At 37.7% G+C, this 18,185-nt stretch overlaps 1 protein-coding gene across 1 annotated transcript; it reads right to left on the bottom strand.

Moving 5' to 3' along the window:
- Nucleotides 1-1,837: 1,837 nt before the first annotated feature.
- Nucleotides 1,838-7,221, bottom strand: LOC133785585 (protein DETOXIFICATION 45, chloroplastic-like). The gene is made up of 12 exons (XM_062224806.1): nucleotides 7,206-7,221; nucleotides 7,013-7,068; nucleotides 6,934-6,968; nucleotides 6,684-6,824; nucleotides 6,481-6,590; nucleotides 6,037-6,200; nucleotides 5,721-5,797; nucleotides 2,632-2,682; nucleotides 2,527-2,530; nucleotides 2,185-2,283; nucleotides 1,955-2,032; nucleotides 1,838-1,873 (listed from the first exon to the last, which is right to left on the bottom strand). Exons 1-12 carry the CDS (start codon nucleotides 7,219-7,221, stop codon nucleotides 1,838-1,840), a joined length of 867 nt encoding a protein of 288 aa, XP_062080790.1.
- Between the last annotated feature and the right edge of the window lie 10,964 nt (nucleotides 7,222-18,185).

Genomic DNA, 18,185 nt, shown 5'->3' on the forward strand with positions numbered 1-18,185 from the left:
TGATTTTAGCGGGGGAGAGTGGCTGCTAGGTAAACCACTAGCCTCCAAGCGCTTATTTCATTCTTCGACCCTCGGGGTCGGTCTGGCATTAATTCTCTTTGAGCCATTCAATGCTAATAGTCGATTAGATCTAATCTCTGTTGGCTTGTGTGAGCCACGCTATGGCCGTTCTAACTAATAAGTCAGCACTATGTGACCAGTGTCCAGTACCACTGCCAAACCTGACTAATAAGTCACAGCTTCACAGCTGATACTAACACCTTTGCCAATTCTGACTGATGAGTCAGGGAAACGTGACCAGTGCCCAGTACCACTGCCGAACCTGACTAGTGAGTCACAACTTCACAGCTGATACTAGCACCTTTGCCAAACCTGACTAATAAGTCAGTGCTATGCACAAGTGAACAACATATGCTAAGCATTCCATGTTCAATTCATGTCCATATTACACAATCAACATGCCTCACAAACATCCATGCATGTCTCACTTGGGGTGCAGTTCTCTTACCTCCGGGTTCCGAGGTAGAACAAATAAAAGAGTAACCCTGAGAACGATCGACCTTTTGGTCCTTTAGCGGTTACCTGGTCATAACCAAATTATGGGATTCCATCAATAAAATGAATAATAAAAGGTTCCCAAACCAAAACCTAACCTCCGGGACATCAAACACTACTCAACCGGGTAGTAGGTTCAATCCCGAGGCCTTAGGTTTAAATCCTCATGCTAAAAACACCTTTTTGGCAAAATTTACCTTAAGGGCCGCGGCCCTCCCCTGCTGCGCCGCAGCATGCCCTTCAGACAGAAGGGGCCTCCCCTGCCAGATGCCAAGGGCCGCGGCGCACTACAACTGCGCCGCGGCGCCTAGCCCAGAATGGCCAAAATGACAGCACACGAACTAAAACTTTTCCCCTGTATTTTCCTCCCAAACCAGTCCTTCAAATCAGTTCAAAACCTCCTCCAAACACACAATTAAACCCCTAAACAACACTCATAACTCTCCCTCATCATAACCCAAGACAAACCCCAACTAAAACCTCCATCAATTCCAACAATCCTCCATAAAACACAAGCTGAAAACTATCTTTAAAACAGGGCAAAACCAGAAAAAGTAATGGTCAAAGCTTACCTCAAACTTGGTATTGAACCCTCTCCAATGGCTGAACTAAATCCACAACCTTAGCCCCTTGATTTCCTAGCTTAGTTCCACACTTGAGCTCAAAATTCCAAAGAAGAGAAACTATAGAGATGAATGTATGGGAAGGAGGTTTCTTACCCTGTTTTGGTTCTGTTTTACTCTACAGCCTTCCAAGCTCAGATATATCCAAGCCAAAAGACCTTTATACCCCTAGGTCTTTAAAAGTTTCTAAAACCTCTTCAAGGGTAATTTTGGCACTTTCCATTAATCCCGTTAATCATAATTAACGCTTCCCAATTCCCGCTAATCTCAATATTCTCGAACACCAATAATTCACCTCCCGCTACCCTTTAATGCCCGGTAACACTCTAATCATTAAAAGCACCCCGAGACTCACCCCGAGCCCCGAGCTTAAGCTCGTTATGACCAAACTGATATTTAACATTCCTTGATCGTCTCATGCCAAATGGCTCGAACAAACCCACATCATAATGTGGTCTCAAATTATATCACCAACATGCGAACAAATAATCAATTTACCCTCAACGGGCCAAATTACCATCACACCCCTGTGGATAGAAATATGGACTCACATGCATGCATTTCACATCATATCATAACATAATCAACATATACATGCATTTTATCAATTAATAACATAATTAAGCAAGTACGGCCCTCCCGGCCTACTATTCATGCCGTTAAACACATCGAAGAATTCGGGGCCTGTCTTCCAGCTGCAACATAGACAAAATAGAAAATATTAATATAAATAAAATAAACAACTTGAGGTCATTCAAGATACTTAATCTAATTACCTGAATATTGATCTCATAAGATGCAATAAATGCATAAATAAAAGTTCTCAATACACTTCGATAACCAGCAACAGGACCCTAAGGAAACAAACAAATTGAAAAAAGATCACGGACCTGAAACTAATATTAAACTAATAAAGTGAGGTAAAAAAAAAAAAAGAATTCGCATATTAGGTAACTAACATAGTTCAACTATTACATAGGAACCTAGATAAACTAAAATAACTTACATCTGACTCATTTAATAAGTCACTCTCGAGGATCTCAAGAAAAAATCTCAAAGATGCATCTTCAAAAGCTTGACGAACATAGCTAATATGATAAATCTCCTGCATATACAACGTTAATTAAATACTGTAACAGTATAGTGCAGGGGAGAAAAGAAAAAGCCAAACTGAAATGCATACCATTAGAACATTGTTTTCTTCTTTTCCCAGAAGTGATGAAATCAGTCAAAGAAACACTGCCCATGTTAGAATTAGTGGGCCTGCTTCCTTAGTTTCAAAAGCATTAAAACTTGACACTAATGCATCCATCTCTTGGACATCAATTAAGGAAAAATGAGAAGAAACCTGCCTGAAGAATAGTGCAAGTGTTTTACAATAACGAAAGGCAAGGTAAAAAGAATAGTGCAAGTGTGTTACAATAATAAGAAAAACAAGAAGAATTAGTTTGACCGTTCTGTTACATAGAGGATGTTATTGAAAGTGATTGAACCCTTTAATAACCTGCCAAGAACACCAATAAAACAAACCAGAAAAAAGAACAAACACAAACAAGAAATAATGCCAGAAACAGAAACAAATCACAAACTTTAATGAATGATAAAAACAGTAGTCAAAAGAACACCACAATATACATGGTTCAATGGAATTGGCCTACGTGAGTTTTCACTATGATAAATCTAGAATAATTACAAGGCTTCAGTACAAAGAGAAAAGTTCTCAGTTTTAGCTTTCTTTGAACAAGCTTCTCAGAAGAACTCCAACCTCTATAACTCACTGAACTCTCTCTTTCTCTCTTCTTTTTCTCTTAGTGCTCTCTAAATCTGTGTACATAAATAATGATGGAAGGTTCACTTATATACGTGCACCAAAATATGGATATTTTTATTAACAAACAATCACTTTTTCACAGAATAGTTACAGCTGTGAAATTTGAAATTTTTTTGCATGAACTCAACAAATGTAACCAGTCCAGGACAGAGAAAAAAAGCTAAACTGAGTGTAATGGGATGAGACAAAAACACACTAAAACAAAAACTAATAAGTAAAAACACTTGCCCAAAAAGGAGCAACTGAAACCATATTTAAACAACTCAAATATTAAGAAACAAAAACTGGGAATAAGAAACTATTATGCAGGCACCACATTACTTCAAAAACATAAAGCACGCATAAAGTACAACATAGTATTACTGTCTCATGAGCAGTCTCCTAAAAGAAACCATCAAAATAACTTATAGGGGCAAAGGATATAGAAAAACTGTTGACAACATAGTATTACTGTCTCTAATTCTCTACTCATACAGTAATAAGAAAGGAAAAAGAAAACCTTTTGGATAGCTAAATTATTTCATCACTAATGTTACATAAGATTATATTTAAAACAATTGATCTTTTAATGGGGAAAAGAGAAATTAGGCATTTCTAACGTGAGGAATATATTTGATGACTGTCATAAAGACTTGGATTGAGCTGAAAACGGAAAGAATCAGTTCCAAGTCAAAAAGTGAATCAATAATATATTTCATAGCAAATGGAATTTAGAAACCTAAAGCTAATTATGATAAAGTGATTAAGCCAATAAATCGAAGCAAACAAATGCTTTTATCATCTAGCTTTCCAATGTTTTTTAATCGAACTGAATTGTTTGAAACTCAAAATTTAGAACAAAAGAAAAGGAAAGGTAACTAGAGTAGTCTTAGAGACAGTTTGACCTCCACACTGTATAAATACAAAGCCATCATCACCAACAAAAGGTCAAATTCAAAAATAGCAATGCATAACAACATAATTACCACACCAAAACAATAAGGCTCCTAAATCAAGAAGAAGAATCTTACTTCATAGATTGCAATTTGTACTATGGATCAAAATTGAAAACAACAGCTAAAAAATTCATCTTTTTTTTCCAAATAAATTTCATTAAAGTTACAGTTGAGAACTCTAAGTATTGATTTAATTCTGCATAAGACTCCCCATTTCGTATATCACAGTCAACATGACTAGAGTGCAAATATTTAATCAAATGTACTTTGTACATTTCACACTTGTGTTTATTTAGACATCACACGAACAAAGACAGCCAGAAATTTTTAGAACATACCAGCAACATGAAAATAATGGGTTCAGCGAGGTTTTCCTACTTTTCAAGTTTTTCAAGTTTCAAGACACGAATGTACAATTCCTCTTGTATCAACTAAGCTCCTTGAAGCTTTCTAATGCAATGAAATTCCAGCCAACAAACTAAACTACCAATTCCCAAGATCAAGTTACTAACAATTGATTAAGACATAAAGTGATGCATTAACTACAGTATATTTTATCTTTTTCATTCATGCTAAAATAAAATTTTATTTTTGACCATGGAAAACAAGCTCCAAAAATTCAATAACAACAAAAATAGAAGTAGAAACTCTTCAGTTAGGTAAAATCAGGAAAATTAAAGGAGAAACTATATAACGAGAAGTAAAATCATGTTAATTTCAAGGAGAAACTATACATGACCCTGAAATTTTCATAGTATTAAAACAAAAGTGACCTTCCAATTTGAAATTCAAGTTATAAATGCTAACCCAAATGCTGAAAAACAAAATCATATTTACAAATTAAAAAAATAAGGCTTGCTCTCTAATAAAAAATCAGTTGTATTCATACTAGTCTCAAGAATTACATGCTATAAAGTCTATTGTTTACTTGGTAAATTATTTTGTTTTGAAAAATAGACCAATCATAAACTAAGCAAAGTGATAGAAGTCAAAGATAAATTAAAGCATAGTATTTACATCAAGTAATATTTGATAGAAATTGTTCTTTTGTGTTGTTCAAATCAGAAAGCTAATAACCCAAAAGATAGCATTGTGTTAAACCATCAAAAAACACAAAAGAGAAACAATAAGCTAAGAGATGAACGAAGAGAAAATTCCACTGCCAAACAGAGCATCCGCTATCACTGAATTCCAAGACCACTAACAATATAGGTACAAAACTAAAAATTAGCTTATAGGAAAAAAAAACAAAAATAGAATAGAGCTTCTTCTATTTTTGTAAGCAATTAGTAGATTGAAGCAAACAAGGTTCAAAAATAGATCCCCACTTTTTAATTATCTTTCATTCCAATACAAAATAGCAAATCAAACTCATAGACACGCTTCAACCATTATCAAATATAACCATTAGAAATAAGTAAGCAATCCAATTCACCAACATGCATTACAGTAGTCATTATGTATAGTAAGTACGCATATGACACCATTAATATGTTTACCAGAAAAGCTCTAGTATGCTTTAAAATAAGTTCCACAAGCAAATAATATAATATCAAGATCCTTAAAAGAAACTAGAAGGCAACACAGAGACAGATGAAGTGAACCAGCAACAAATTTTCAGTAGTCCATATAATATATTCAAGAATTTCATTCTCTGCATTTCATGAAATCACCACATGCATTTAAATTAAAATGTATAAAAGCTCAATGGGTAGGACATTAAAAAATCTTTAGGTACAAGAAAACTCGATAAATAATTAACACAGAAAAAAATACCTTACCTTCAGCACATAGTGAGCAATTTCCTTCACTGTCTTATAGTCACCTCTAAACATATAACTTGCAGACAAAGCCTACAAGTAAACAACTCATAAATCAACAGAGACAAATCATGTGCAGACGCTGACTATGCAGAGAGAAATTTCAACAGATTTAAAACTAAAGTATCCCTCTATTATTGTCTAGTATGAGCAAAAAAAAAAACAATAATAATAAGCAGAACTTTGCCAAAACTAGTGGTCCAAAACAAGGGCAACTTTAGTAGGATCAAAACATTATAGCAAGCAATATAAGTCAAAGAAAGAGATAATACATGTGCAGATGCACCCAGGGCATCAACCAGAAGCGAAACAGCCAACCATACTTGTATGCATATCTGATGAGCAGTCATTGCAACTGGGCCTTGACGAGCAGCCATTGATGTCCCCAAAGTCATGGTTGTTAGAACAGCAAGAGTTCTTCCAAGAAGAAAACTACCTATAACATCCCAAAATATATGAAAGAATCAAATAAAAATATAACACCTTAGTTATAACAGGCAAAGAAAAAGGTCAACATGTCTTAAACAGAGAAACAGGTAATATTTTTGCTAAAGAAAAGTAAACTAAAAAACAGAACATACTATATATCAACTGACTGGTTATGCTTCAGTCAAATTGTAAGACAAGAAAGCATCTTCATACAAAAGAGGGAAGTTCAATAACATAAGGATTATTTTTATTTTTTAATATTTTAAGAAAAAAATGAAAAACAAAACCAAATTTACTAGATTTTATGTATCCTCCAAATTGTAATGATCCCATCTTTGGAGGCAGTAGTATTGCTCTCTTATTTAGAAACCATAGTATTAAGAAGGTGACAACATATCTGAAATATAAACATTCGAGCAAGATCTTATGTCAAGGGATTATCACAGCAAAAACTAAAGAAAATTTACAATGCTAGTCAAAGAACACGTACTGAGACACAACTGTGGAAATTGCTGCACCAGTTGCACCCATTTGGAAAGAATACATAAGTATGGGAAACAAAATCACAGCTAAAAGATTCCTAATACCTGCATACACAGCACCACATGAACTGACATGAAGAGTGGTTCGACTTTGAAGAAATGGAAAAGAACACAAGGACAACAAATTGAAGACATAATATATTATTTTCAATAGTTCTGTCAAATTGAATGGTTTATGAAATCTAAAATACAAATTACACTAAGTAAAATGAAGCAGCTACTTGATGAAATTTCTGTAATGATTTGTAGAAATTACAAGCAAGCAATTCAAATATACCTGAACAAAAATTAGCTTAGAGGGGTGGGACTTTCCTTCAGCTACTCTTTGATACCCTAAAATTCAAATTCAAATAAAAAAAAACTTACATTAGAACCAAAGCCAGGTCTAATGAGGTAGAACAAAAGAGATTAAATCAGACAGTAAACTGAAATAAAAATTGAATTGAATCGAAATAGGAGATGAAACTCACTAGATTCAATGACCATGCGGTAGGAGAAATCGAAACCATTCGTTCCAGTAGGCCTTCAATATGTGGATTTTCTCTGCTGCATCTTTTCTTCTTCTTTTTCTCGGCTATGGACAAAGGGCTTTAGCTTAAAAAACTTGCAAAATTTTGGACAGTTCCCTAAATTATTATTATTAAGAAATTTTAAATTACTTCACTATGATCATATAACACAGTTCAAGGAAACGAGGGATGGCGATGAATCATAAACAAAATGTCGTAAGGAAAATGAAAAGAACCTTTCATCTTCTCCTCAAGAGCGTAAGCTTGGTGGTGGCCCGCGAATGGAAGTCGCACTGGGTCAAAGGCACGCAGAGGTGGGCTCGCACCTGGGGTCACTTGGTTCGGGGGTTGGGTTCACGGGTGCCTGAGATTTGGAGCTTGGCTTGGAGAAAAATGGGTGTGAGGATGGTGGTTAGGTGGTCAGAGCTGAGGATGATGGTGGTTACGGGAGTGCGGCTAGGGCGAAGGGAAGAGAGAGACGAGAAGGAGAAGGGGAAAAAAGGTATCGGGTAGGCTGGTTTTTTTAATATTTTATTTCTATTACTTTACCACTTTTCACCTAGTATATATTATAATACATTTTCCAAAAACTTATAATTATGTGTTGTGGAAAGTAGTTTTTGGTGTAGTGTAAGCGACCGATTGACATTCTGATGACCCCTGTGAGGACCACTGGGTTGAGCATTATGGCAATCTCACCCTGTAGGTACAGAACTTGGGGTGGCAGTTCTGACTGATCGACTTGGTTTGGATCGATTACTCCTGTGGGACTTGTAAGACCCACTTTGCCTCTTTCTGACATTAACTTCAGTTGCAAGAAGGGTAACCGAGCCAAAACCTCCTCAATCTGCCTGTTTGCCTTAGCGATATGGCTTTTCAATTGCATGTTTTCCAACTTGACTACAGTTAGGTGGTCTGGGTTTTGATTCAGTGGCAATGACGTCGAACTCCCAGTGTCGCCATGACCTGCCGATTTTTTTCGCGGACACTGCTGAATCTCAGGGCCATGTTCATTCGGAACAATGGTATGATTAGCCTCCTGCCCACCAGGTTGTTCTATCTCATTATCATGCATTAAACAAGTGAGCACCATGATCAAAATCGACTGGGATTTTGATGAAGCACTAATTTGCTCTCAATGAAAGCACCAAATTGTTGACGCGGTTTTTTGCCAACAGTGTATTAAGAAATAACAAGGCAGATTAGTGCTTAATAGTAAACCGTAATGAATAATAATATGAATTCACTAAAGAACACAAAACTTTTACGTGGTTCAATGGTTAAAATCCACCTAGACCACGAGTCAATATTACTGATGTCTCTCTCTCTATTTTGGCAGAGTTTTGGTATTACAGAATAATGGTCCCCCTATTCCTATCCAACATTCCCAGTATTTATAAGGGAATTCCATGGACAGGTTTAGGTAACCGCGTGAGTCAATCACGCATTTACATAATAATTACATTTAATACAAATAATTCCCATTTATATTGGGATATGATTTGATAATATAATAAACAGGTTCCTACTATCTCAAATAATTAATATGACAGCCTGATCATAAATAAACGTATAAAGGGATCCTGAGTCTCTGGGGATCCGCATGTATGCAATATACTAGAACTATCACGAGCTAGATATCTCCTCCAAGCTCGTGCTTTGATAGCTATTAAAATTATTAACTCACGCTTCACAGCCATTACATCCTTAGTTCGGGATAAACTCAGGACGCCTTACACCGTGTATGACCACTATGAATCTCGAGTTTTCCACGTGGATAAAATCATATATCATTCTCGTCTATTTCTCCGTATATCTGTCAGTTGTACCCAAGCTGAGTGCATTAACTCGTGCTAAAATCATGGTACAACATAAGGGTTCCTGAAGACTGGCTGGACAAGTACATTCGCCGCTAAAGACAAGCTCGACTCAGGGTTTGGTAATTGTATATTCATGTTTATATGCTTAATTGTTTGGAAAGGAATATGAATGCTTTCATTTGTTTGATTAATAGGGAGCATGAGATACTGATAGGGCCTGGCCCTTGACTGTTGTGTGTTGATATTGAGGTGTGCTTATTAGCATTGTCATTGCATGTGAATGAATATTTGGATAATTGTCATATCTTGTTTGCTTGTGATTGATTGTGTTCCAATAGTGGATTATGGAACGATTGTTACCCTGTCATCATAGTCTGATTGTCGAGTTGTTGATTGCAGATTAACTTGAATAGCTATGCATCCAAGGAGATCTATACGACTAGTTGACACTGGGTCTGAGGCTAGAGAGGATGACCAGGGCCAGAACCCTCCGCCAGTCCCTGAGAACTGGCAACAGATTATGGCAGACATGCAAGCCCAGCTTCAGAGCCAGGAAGAGAAGATCCATCTACTGAGATAGCAGGGTCTATCAGGGAGTACTGCATCTATTGTGCCACCTGCTGTGGCACCAATTTTCCAGACACCGAAAATTATGAATAGGTGTGAGCCACTGTATGAGCAGTTCAGGAGATAGCACCCTCCAACCTTCGAGGGAGGACCAGATCCACTGAAGGCCGAACAGTGGATGAGTATGATTACTGCTATTCTAGATTTCATGAGGGTAGAGGGTAATGATCGGGTGGCCTATGCCACATATATGCTATGAGAGGATGCCCGCATTTGGTGGGAAGTGGCATCACAGACTAGAGATGTTGCTACTCTGGGTTGGGATGGATTCAAGGATTTGTTCAGTCAGAAGTATTATAACATTGCCATCAGGGCATCGAAAGTGAATGAATTTGTGGGGTTAGTTCAGGGCAACATGATAGTTACAGAATATGCCTTGAAGTTTGACAGGCTTGCGAAGTTCACACCAGACCTTGTGCATACTGATGCAGCTAAGCAGGATAGATTCATTAGAGGGCTTTATTCTATGATATCCTGAGATGTGAGAATTACAACAGTACTTGGGGGGATGACTTATGCCCAGGCTATTGAGAAGGCTCTTACTGCTGAGGAAGCATAGAACAAGATTTGGAGGGAGAACGCTGCAAGGTGTGAGGTTCGCAGGGTGGTGCCTCTATATTTTGGGTCTAGTAGGGGCGGGGCCCCCAGTGATTTGAAGAGGAAGACCCCTAACACTTTGACTGCTATCGGTCCTGATAAGAGAGGTCGGGGTCTTCAGGGTGGTCGCCAGGGAGGCAGTGACACATGGAGGAGCTACCCAGAGTGCACGAGGTGCAGAAGACGCCATTTGGGCGAATTTCGGGCCAAGGCCTATTATGTGTGTGGGGTAGTGGGACACCTCAAGAAGGACTACCTAACGATGAAGAAAGGGGAAGCAGGGAAGGTGGACAACTTGACTCCAGCTCGAGTGTTTACCTTGACGCAGGCAAAGGCTGAGGCTACTCCCTCGGTGGTGACAGATCAGCTTTCTAGCACTGGCTCTCCTTTTACTGTAATGATTGACTCCGGTGCTACACATTCATTTGTTTCTAGTAAGGTGAGTGATAGATTATGTAGACCTAGTGAGTATTACAATGCGGGGTTCGGGACTATTTTTCCTATAGGAGAACTTGTAGTTTCCAGAAGATGGATTAGAGCACTGCCAGTGATGGTTGATGGTAGGGAGCTATCAATAGACTTGATTGAGTTAGGTATGGATTTGACATTATTCTAGGAATGGATTGGCTATTATTCTAGGAAAGTGTGGTCTATATGGAGAAAAGTGTGAGATATACACCGATCACAAGAGTTTGAACTACTTCTTCACCCAAAAGGACCTGAACATGAGGTAAAGACGTTGGCTGGAATTGGTAAAGGACTATGACTGTGAAATTCTTTACCACCCAGGAAAAGCCAATGTAGTGGCGGATGCATTAAGCCGAAGGGGCCCGGGGCAGTGGTTTAGTTCTACTCAGATATCAAGATAGTTGGCAGAAGAGATGTCTAGAGCCTTTACTAGGTTTATCGCCAAGGCTCGAGGCTAAGGATCGTGCTCGGAACCATTTCACTTTCCCGGCTCGGAATTAAAGGTAACAAAACTGCACCCGTTTATGTGGCTATGTTGGGACTTCGGTTCCCTACATTCGAATACAATGTTGTATGATTATGACATTCCTTGTGAGCATAAAATAAACGACCTAAGAGTGCCAGAATTGACATTTGCGCACTGGACTCAGCTCAGCCACTAAGAGCTGAGGTTAACTAAATAATCACCGAGCTCGGCCTAAGCGAGCCGGAGTCAGTGGGTTAAATAGAGGGTGCGGCCTAAGGGTGTCGACCCTGTATATTGTATGACAACTATGTTGTGTTTACTGTTGCTAAGTTGTTTCCCATAACATGTGGAATACTGGTTTAAATGGTTTGTGATTTGTTGATTTCTAGCACTGGTTATGTGTTTGTCATAATATGATAAATACCTGGTTAATTTCCTTATGGGTCATATGATTTTCTGTGTTGTTTATGTTATGCTATATGGTTTTCTTGCTGGGCCTTGGCTCAAGGGTGCTACGTGGTACAGGTAAAGGCATGGGTAAGGTGGACCAATCCTGAGTTGGAGAGCTCTGGGGGAGGAATGTACATAGTCAGCTGCTTGTCCGCTACGATGAACAGGGACAGGAAAACAGAAAATGTGTATTTTTCCATTAGAGTGACCTTTGCTTGTAGTCAACTTTTGAAAGTTGTAAATTTTTCCTTTATACTCTGTTTTTGGGATCCCATGTATTAAACGTTTATTTAAATGAAAATTATCTGTGTATGACCAAAATCTCTTAACCCTAGCTAGATCATGAGTTTAGAGTCACATTTTCAACTAAACGACTTGATTAGCAAGTCTTGCACAATTATAAATACACAGTGTAACAGTCTTGGTTATCCATGGCGTTACATAATCAGCTGAGGAAAGTGCGATAAATTAGTGGAAGTGCTGCCAAATTTTTGTTATCATATTTGATACATTGTGTGATTATGGGTCCCCAAAAACAACCTACTAGGGTTGCGTCTCTTAAAAGTGCCAATCACCATACCACTTCCCACACCCAACCACCCCAACCTCAGCCAGCCTTGCCCCCACCATCACCTCCTAAGGAATTTGATCCCACTCTTTTGATTAGTAAGGATGCATTTGATCATTATTAAAGGTTATCTCAACGTCCAGTAATTCAAGAGAGAAGAATGGAATATCAAGATGACCATTATCTCCAAGAAACTTATGACCTCATTCGGGCTTAAATTCAACGTTGTAGTTGGAAACTTTTTTTAGATGATAAAATGCCCAAGGCTAACTATTCTATGGTCTATTAGTTTTATGCAAATTTCTCAGGAGCAGTTAATAGGAAGGTTTTTGTGATAGGGGTTTTGGTGGAATGTAATATTGATAATATTGATGCCTTATATCAATTACCGATATTGTCACAAGAAGACGATGAATATTATCTGTTGGCTTATAAAAGTGAGATTGATTGGGTTGAAGTGGCTGAAACGTTAGGCATTCCCAGTGCTACTTTTGTAATGCAAAATGGAGAACCAAAGCATTTCCGACTGTTTCAAATGAATCAGATGGCGAAGGCCTGGACTCTCTTTGTGAGTGCGCGGCTTATGCCTATTATGATGGGACTGATCGGTGTCTTCACCTCACTTAACTGAAGTGGGAACTGATCGGTGTCTTCTTGTGTATGTTATTATGATGGGACTCTCCATCAATATTGGACGAGTTATCCGCACTATTATTCAGGATTTATGTCGACTGACTACCACTGCTAGTTTGGGGCATGGATCAATGATTACTGATCTATGTGAATTGTGGGAGATACCTAAGTATCCTAGTGATATTTATCGGAAGGAAATGGGGTCCATTTCTCGAACTGCGATGTTTAAATAAATGCCCCCTCTTTGGAGCCACCTGCAGCGCAGCCTCGGCCTATGAGAGTTGAAGAAGAAAGAGATGCAGCCGATGAACCTGTCCATGACCATGCTCAACCAGAAGAATCAAGGCCAGCTGAGGAGGAGAGGAGAGAAGCATATCCTCCATATTTGGCACTTGAGGCTCCACTAAATCTGCAACTGGCTAGATTGGATTATCTCATCCGGCAAAACCAACATAGTCATAATTATTTGGGGGAGATTCATGATTATCATCGAGCTCAAGCAGATAGACAAAATGAGTTGGTTTACCAGTGGTCAAATCAGGAGGTGGACCGACAGTATTTTCCTTATCCACCACCTTGGCATCCTTTTCCAGATCCACCACCTTTTTGAAGTGATTCGCACCAAGTAAGTTTTGTTTCTTTACTTATTTTTAAACATTGGGGACAATGTTTAGCTTAAATTTTGGGGAGGGAGCTTAATTTTGTTGTTTTTTTTTTTTGTGTGTGTTGTTTGTTTAGTTTGTGTTAGTTGTTTAATGTAGATTTTTATTTTAGTGTGTTTAGTACCAACACGAATGATGATTGACAACAAGTGCCAATGAGAACAAAGTGAATGTTATGCGTATAATCCAAAGAAAATGAAATCTGAAAAAATCTAAGTGCTTGATTGAACACTCTGTTAGTTCATTTTAGTTTAGACAACATTTGTTGAATATCTTGTCATGATGTTTAAATTGATTTTTTTTATATTGATTATGCTTGTTGAAATTGGTTAGTGGAATGATAAATAGAAAGTGGAAATTATTTTCTACAATTCTAGAACTTTCTTACTTGTTATTTGAGGCGAAATAATATATCATATATGCTTAAGAATATGATTTAGGCTATCATTTGGATCGTTTGAGCTTTTCTTTCCGACCTGAAATTAATTGATCATTTATTTACCCCTTTTGAGCCTAGCATTGTATCTTTTTGTTCTAAGTCCATATTTAAACCTAATACTTGAAACTTGTTTATATATCCGTCCCTAATATACTGTGAGCACATGATTGAAAAAATTATGGGATTGATGTGTAATAGGGTTTATTTGTGAATATAGTGTGATTAGAAAATGAAAAGTGCAAAAGAATAGAGAGAGTATATATATTGAAAAAAAAAAAAGAGGTTCAATAAAACTTACACTCTCAATATGAATATATAAAAGAATCAAGTTTGGGGGAGCATAGTTATCATCTGAAATAAATATATTTTATATCTCTCTAAATAAAAACAAGAAAGGGGATTATGGGATTGTATTACTATGGGAGTAAAGTCGGTGATTGTTGGTCATGTGCTTATAGTAGAGTAAGCTTAAAAAATATTTTTTTTATCTTATGCATATCATGATTTATTAGCGGAGAATAGCAAGTAAGTGAGCTTACGGAATTATTTGGTTTGAATGGATTGATTGGAAAGAATTTGGCCAGCATAATTGATTTCAAATATGCTTATTTAATGATCATGACTTGGTAATCCAAAATGTTAGTTGATGGAGTGTTTAGATCGAAATTCTGGATTGAATAAATTATTGAGTAGTTTTCTAAGAATTATATGATTAGCATTCATGATTTTGAGGCAAAAGTGTTGTTGTTATTATAATTCATGTTGTGGACGTTGTCTTAGTTGTTAGAGTCTAGGTTTGTTTTGAGTCCTTTGTTCGAGGGCGAACAAAAAGTAAGTTTCGGGGAGTTTGATAACTTCATTTAGTGTCGTTTTAGAATTTGTTTTTCTGGTAATCTTGAGTCTTTATGTTTGTTTTGTGCAAGATTACGCTTTTGTTTGCCTTTGTTGTAGGTTGGTGCATTGAATCATGAGAAAAATGTAAAAAGAAGAGAAAATATGGGAAAATGAAGCTTTTGGTGGTTGTTCGACTCAAAATTATGCTAAGGACGAGTTAAAATCAATTTTTGATGAAGGAATGAGGTTAGAAGGCATAAATTGGGAAATAATGGAATTAGAGTCATGGCATGGACTTAAGGGCCACGACTCTAGTTGTAACGACCCAAAATTACTAATAATGCTTAAGGGCCTTGATTAGCATGTCGGGAGGGCATAATTGGTTTATGTGTGATTTAATGATTAAATGTATGATTATGTGATTATGTGGATATGTGAAATGCATGTTTATGAGTATTAAATATGCATGTGGGCCATGTTTAGCTTATAAGGGCATATTTGTAATTTTGGCTCGTTGAGGGCATAAATGTTATTATAGGTAATAAATTCTTAAGACCACATTATTATGTGGATATATTTGCAGTACATGGCTCGAGATGGTCCTAGTGAGCGGATTGGTGAAATAGTCACGGCGGGGATTTATACCCGGCTCGGGTGGGAGCCTGGGGTATTTTCGTGAATTTAGAAAATATATCAGGGATTATTAGACATTGGATAAATAATTGATAATTAATTGGATGACGGAATTAATTAATAAATATTAGGAACACTTGAGGAATTAGTGGGGATGGGAAGCAAATGACTATTATACCCTTAGATTGATTAAAGGATGAAGTGTTTTGTGGGAGGGAAAAATGGTCTTTTCTTTGAAGGGATATATTCAAACTTAGGAAAATAGAGAGGACTAGAAGCTAAAGGAAAGCTCTCAGCTCACCCTTTCTCATCTCTCAAATACGTCCTCTCTCTCACTCTCCCTTGATGGAATTTGAAGCTAAGAAGCAAAAGGGGAATAAGCTTAGCTTGGGTTGAAGTGCTTAGAATGAGGAAATTGAAGGAAAGGTTTAGCTGAGGCTTGGAGGTCAGAAATTCAACTTATAAGCTTGGGGATTCAGCTGGGAAATTGAGCTCCAATTTGAGGTAAGAGCTTTAGTCTTAATCTTTGAGTTTTGATGAGTTGATTTTGGTAAATTCTATGTTCTTGAGCAGTATTAGTCTAGACTTTTGGAGTATTTGATTCTGGTGGAGATGATACAGTGATATTGGTATTGTATCCAAGGTTTTGATGATTAAAAATGTGTCATTAAGTCTTGAATTTTTGGCTAGTTTTATGTTAAATTGGGGGGAATTCATATGGAAAATTATGGGTTCAATTGGGTGTTCTTGGCTAAGGAGCAGCAAAACCCAAATTTTCTGGGTTTGAAGGGGGCGCACCGCAACCCAACCTAGGGGCACCGCGGCGCATGTGGCCATTTTGGCCTGGGGATGCCTCTGACTTGGGGGCGCGCTGCAACTCACTAGGCCAAGTCGCGACCCGCCTCCCCTTTTAGCTGGGGTGCTTGCTCTCTGACTTGGGGGCAAGTCGCAACCCACTAAGCCAAGTTGTGACACGCCTGGGGATTTTAGCCTTAGAATTGTTTCAAAAATTGGTAGAGCTCAGGGGTTCGAACCTAGGTGCTCGGGACAATTTCTACTACCCGGTTTAGTAGAAAGTGAGGTCCCGAAGGCTAGTTTTTGTCTCATAGGTATTCTATTTTGATTGGAAGTTGATGGATACCCATTGGCCCTTCTGACTAGATTTATCTCCAAGGCTTGGGGCTAAGGGTCGTGCTCGAAACCATTTCACTTTCTTCGCTCAGAATTATAGGTTAGAAAACTGCACCCTTTTGTGTCGTTGTGTTGGGACTAGGGTTCCCTATATTTGAATACAAATGTTGTATGATTATGATATGCCATGTGAGCATGAAATAAACAGCCTAAGAGTGTCGGGACTAATATTTGCGCATAGGACGCGTCTCGACCACTGAGAGCTGAGGTCAGCTAAATATTCACTGAGCTCTGCCTAAGCGAGCCAGAGTCAGTGGGTTAAATAGAGGGTGCGGCCTAAGGGCGTCAACCCTGAGCATTGTATGATGAGTATGGATATGTTTACCATTGCTAATCTGGTGCTTATAGCTTGTTAAAATACTAGGTTGAATGGCTTGTGAATCATTGATTGTCCTCTCTTAGGTGATTGTTATGACATGCTGAATAATTTGTTAACTACTTTATGGATCATTTGATTGTTATTATTTATTATGCATTACTATATGGTTTTCTTTTTGGGCATTGGATCACGGGTTCTGTGTGGTGCAGGTAAAGGCAAGGGTATGATGGGTCAACCAAGAGTTAGAGAGCTCTGGGGGTGAGGTGTACATTGCCAGCTGCCCGTCCGCCACAACTGAGGGATTGTACAGAGACAAAAAACCTAAAATGTGTATTTTGAAATTATAATGGCCTTTGCTTGTATTTAACTTTTGAAAGTTATAAATTTGTCCTTTAAACCCTATTTTTGGGATCCCACATACTGAACGTTTATTTAAATGAAAAATTATTCATTTATGACCAAAATCTTTTAACCCTCGCTCGATTATGACTTTAGGGTCACATTTTCATCTAAACGACTTGATTAGAAGTCGTGCATAATTATAAACAGACAGTTTAATGGTCTTGGTTATCCAGGGCGTTACACTAGTCAAGTCAGAAGCTAAAAAGTTGTTGAAGGGAATTAGAGTCGCGACTTGCCCTTATAAGTCCCAATGCTAGTGGAAGTCAGAGGCTAAATCAGGAGGACATCAAGACACGGGCTGCGACTTGATAGTGCCTGAGTCGTGGTGCCTGAAGACCTACGCAGACTTGGAAGGACTTTAAAATAGATACAGGTCGCAACCTAGGAATGACCAAGTCGCGGCCCGCATATGAAAAAAACGGAATTCGTGATTTTTTTTAGTGTAAATTCAAACTTTATGTTATAATTGTTGGTTTTTATAGATCAAATCAAAGATTATACGCAATGGGACAACAATCAAAATTGTTAATACCCCACAAGATTTCTAGATCTACTTCTTCACATACATATATATATATATTGAATCAAAGATATGAATAGAAAATTACCTCAAGTCCTTCTTTGCTGCTATCTTTTTGTATGGAAAAAATCCTTGAGATCTCACACCAAGATCTTCCAAAATATTCTCAGCACACAAAGAACAAGTGTGGGCTCGCTATACAAAATAATAGGCAAAATCTATTTATTAGATGTTCTCAACACATGAGATCTGATAAAGTTTGGACCTAAGTTTGTGAAGAACAGTGACCTATGCTTGTATCACTATTCTCTT

The sequence above is a fragment of the Humulus lupulus genome, chromosome 6, assembly GCF_963169125.1.
Source record: "Humulus lupulus chromosome 6, drHumLupu1.1, whole genome shotgun sequence".
Lineage (NCBI taxonomy): Eukaryota > Viridiplantae > Streptophyta > Magnoliopsida > Rosales > Cannabaceae > Humulus > Humulus lupulus.

What these genes read in the sequence shown, in the direction of transcription:
- LOC133785585 (XM_062224806.1), bottom strand. An exon ending in CACTATGTGCTGAAGGTAAG is followed by an intron (nt 2,683 to 5,720) that starts GTATTTTTTTCT and finishes TGTTCTTGGCAG; the next exon opens with GTTATTAAAGGGTTCAATCA. An exon ending in ACTTATTAAATGAGTCAGAT is followed by an intron (nt 2,033 to 2,184) that starts GTAAGTTATTTT and finishes TTGTTTCCTTAG; the next exon opens with GGTCCTGTTGCTGGTTATCG.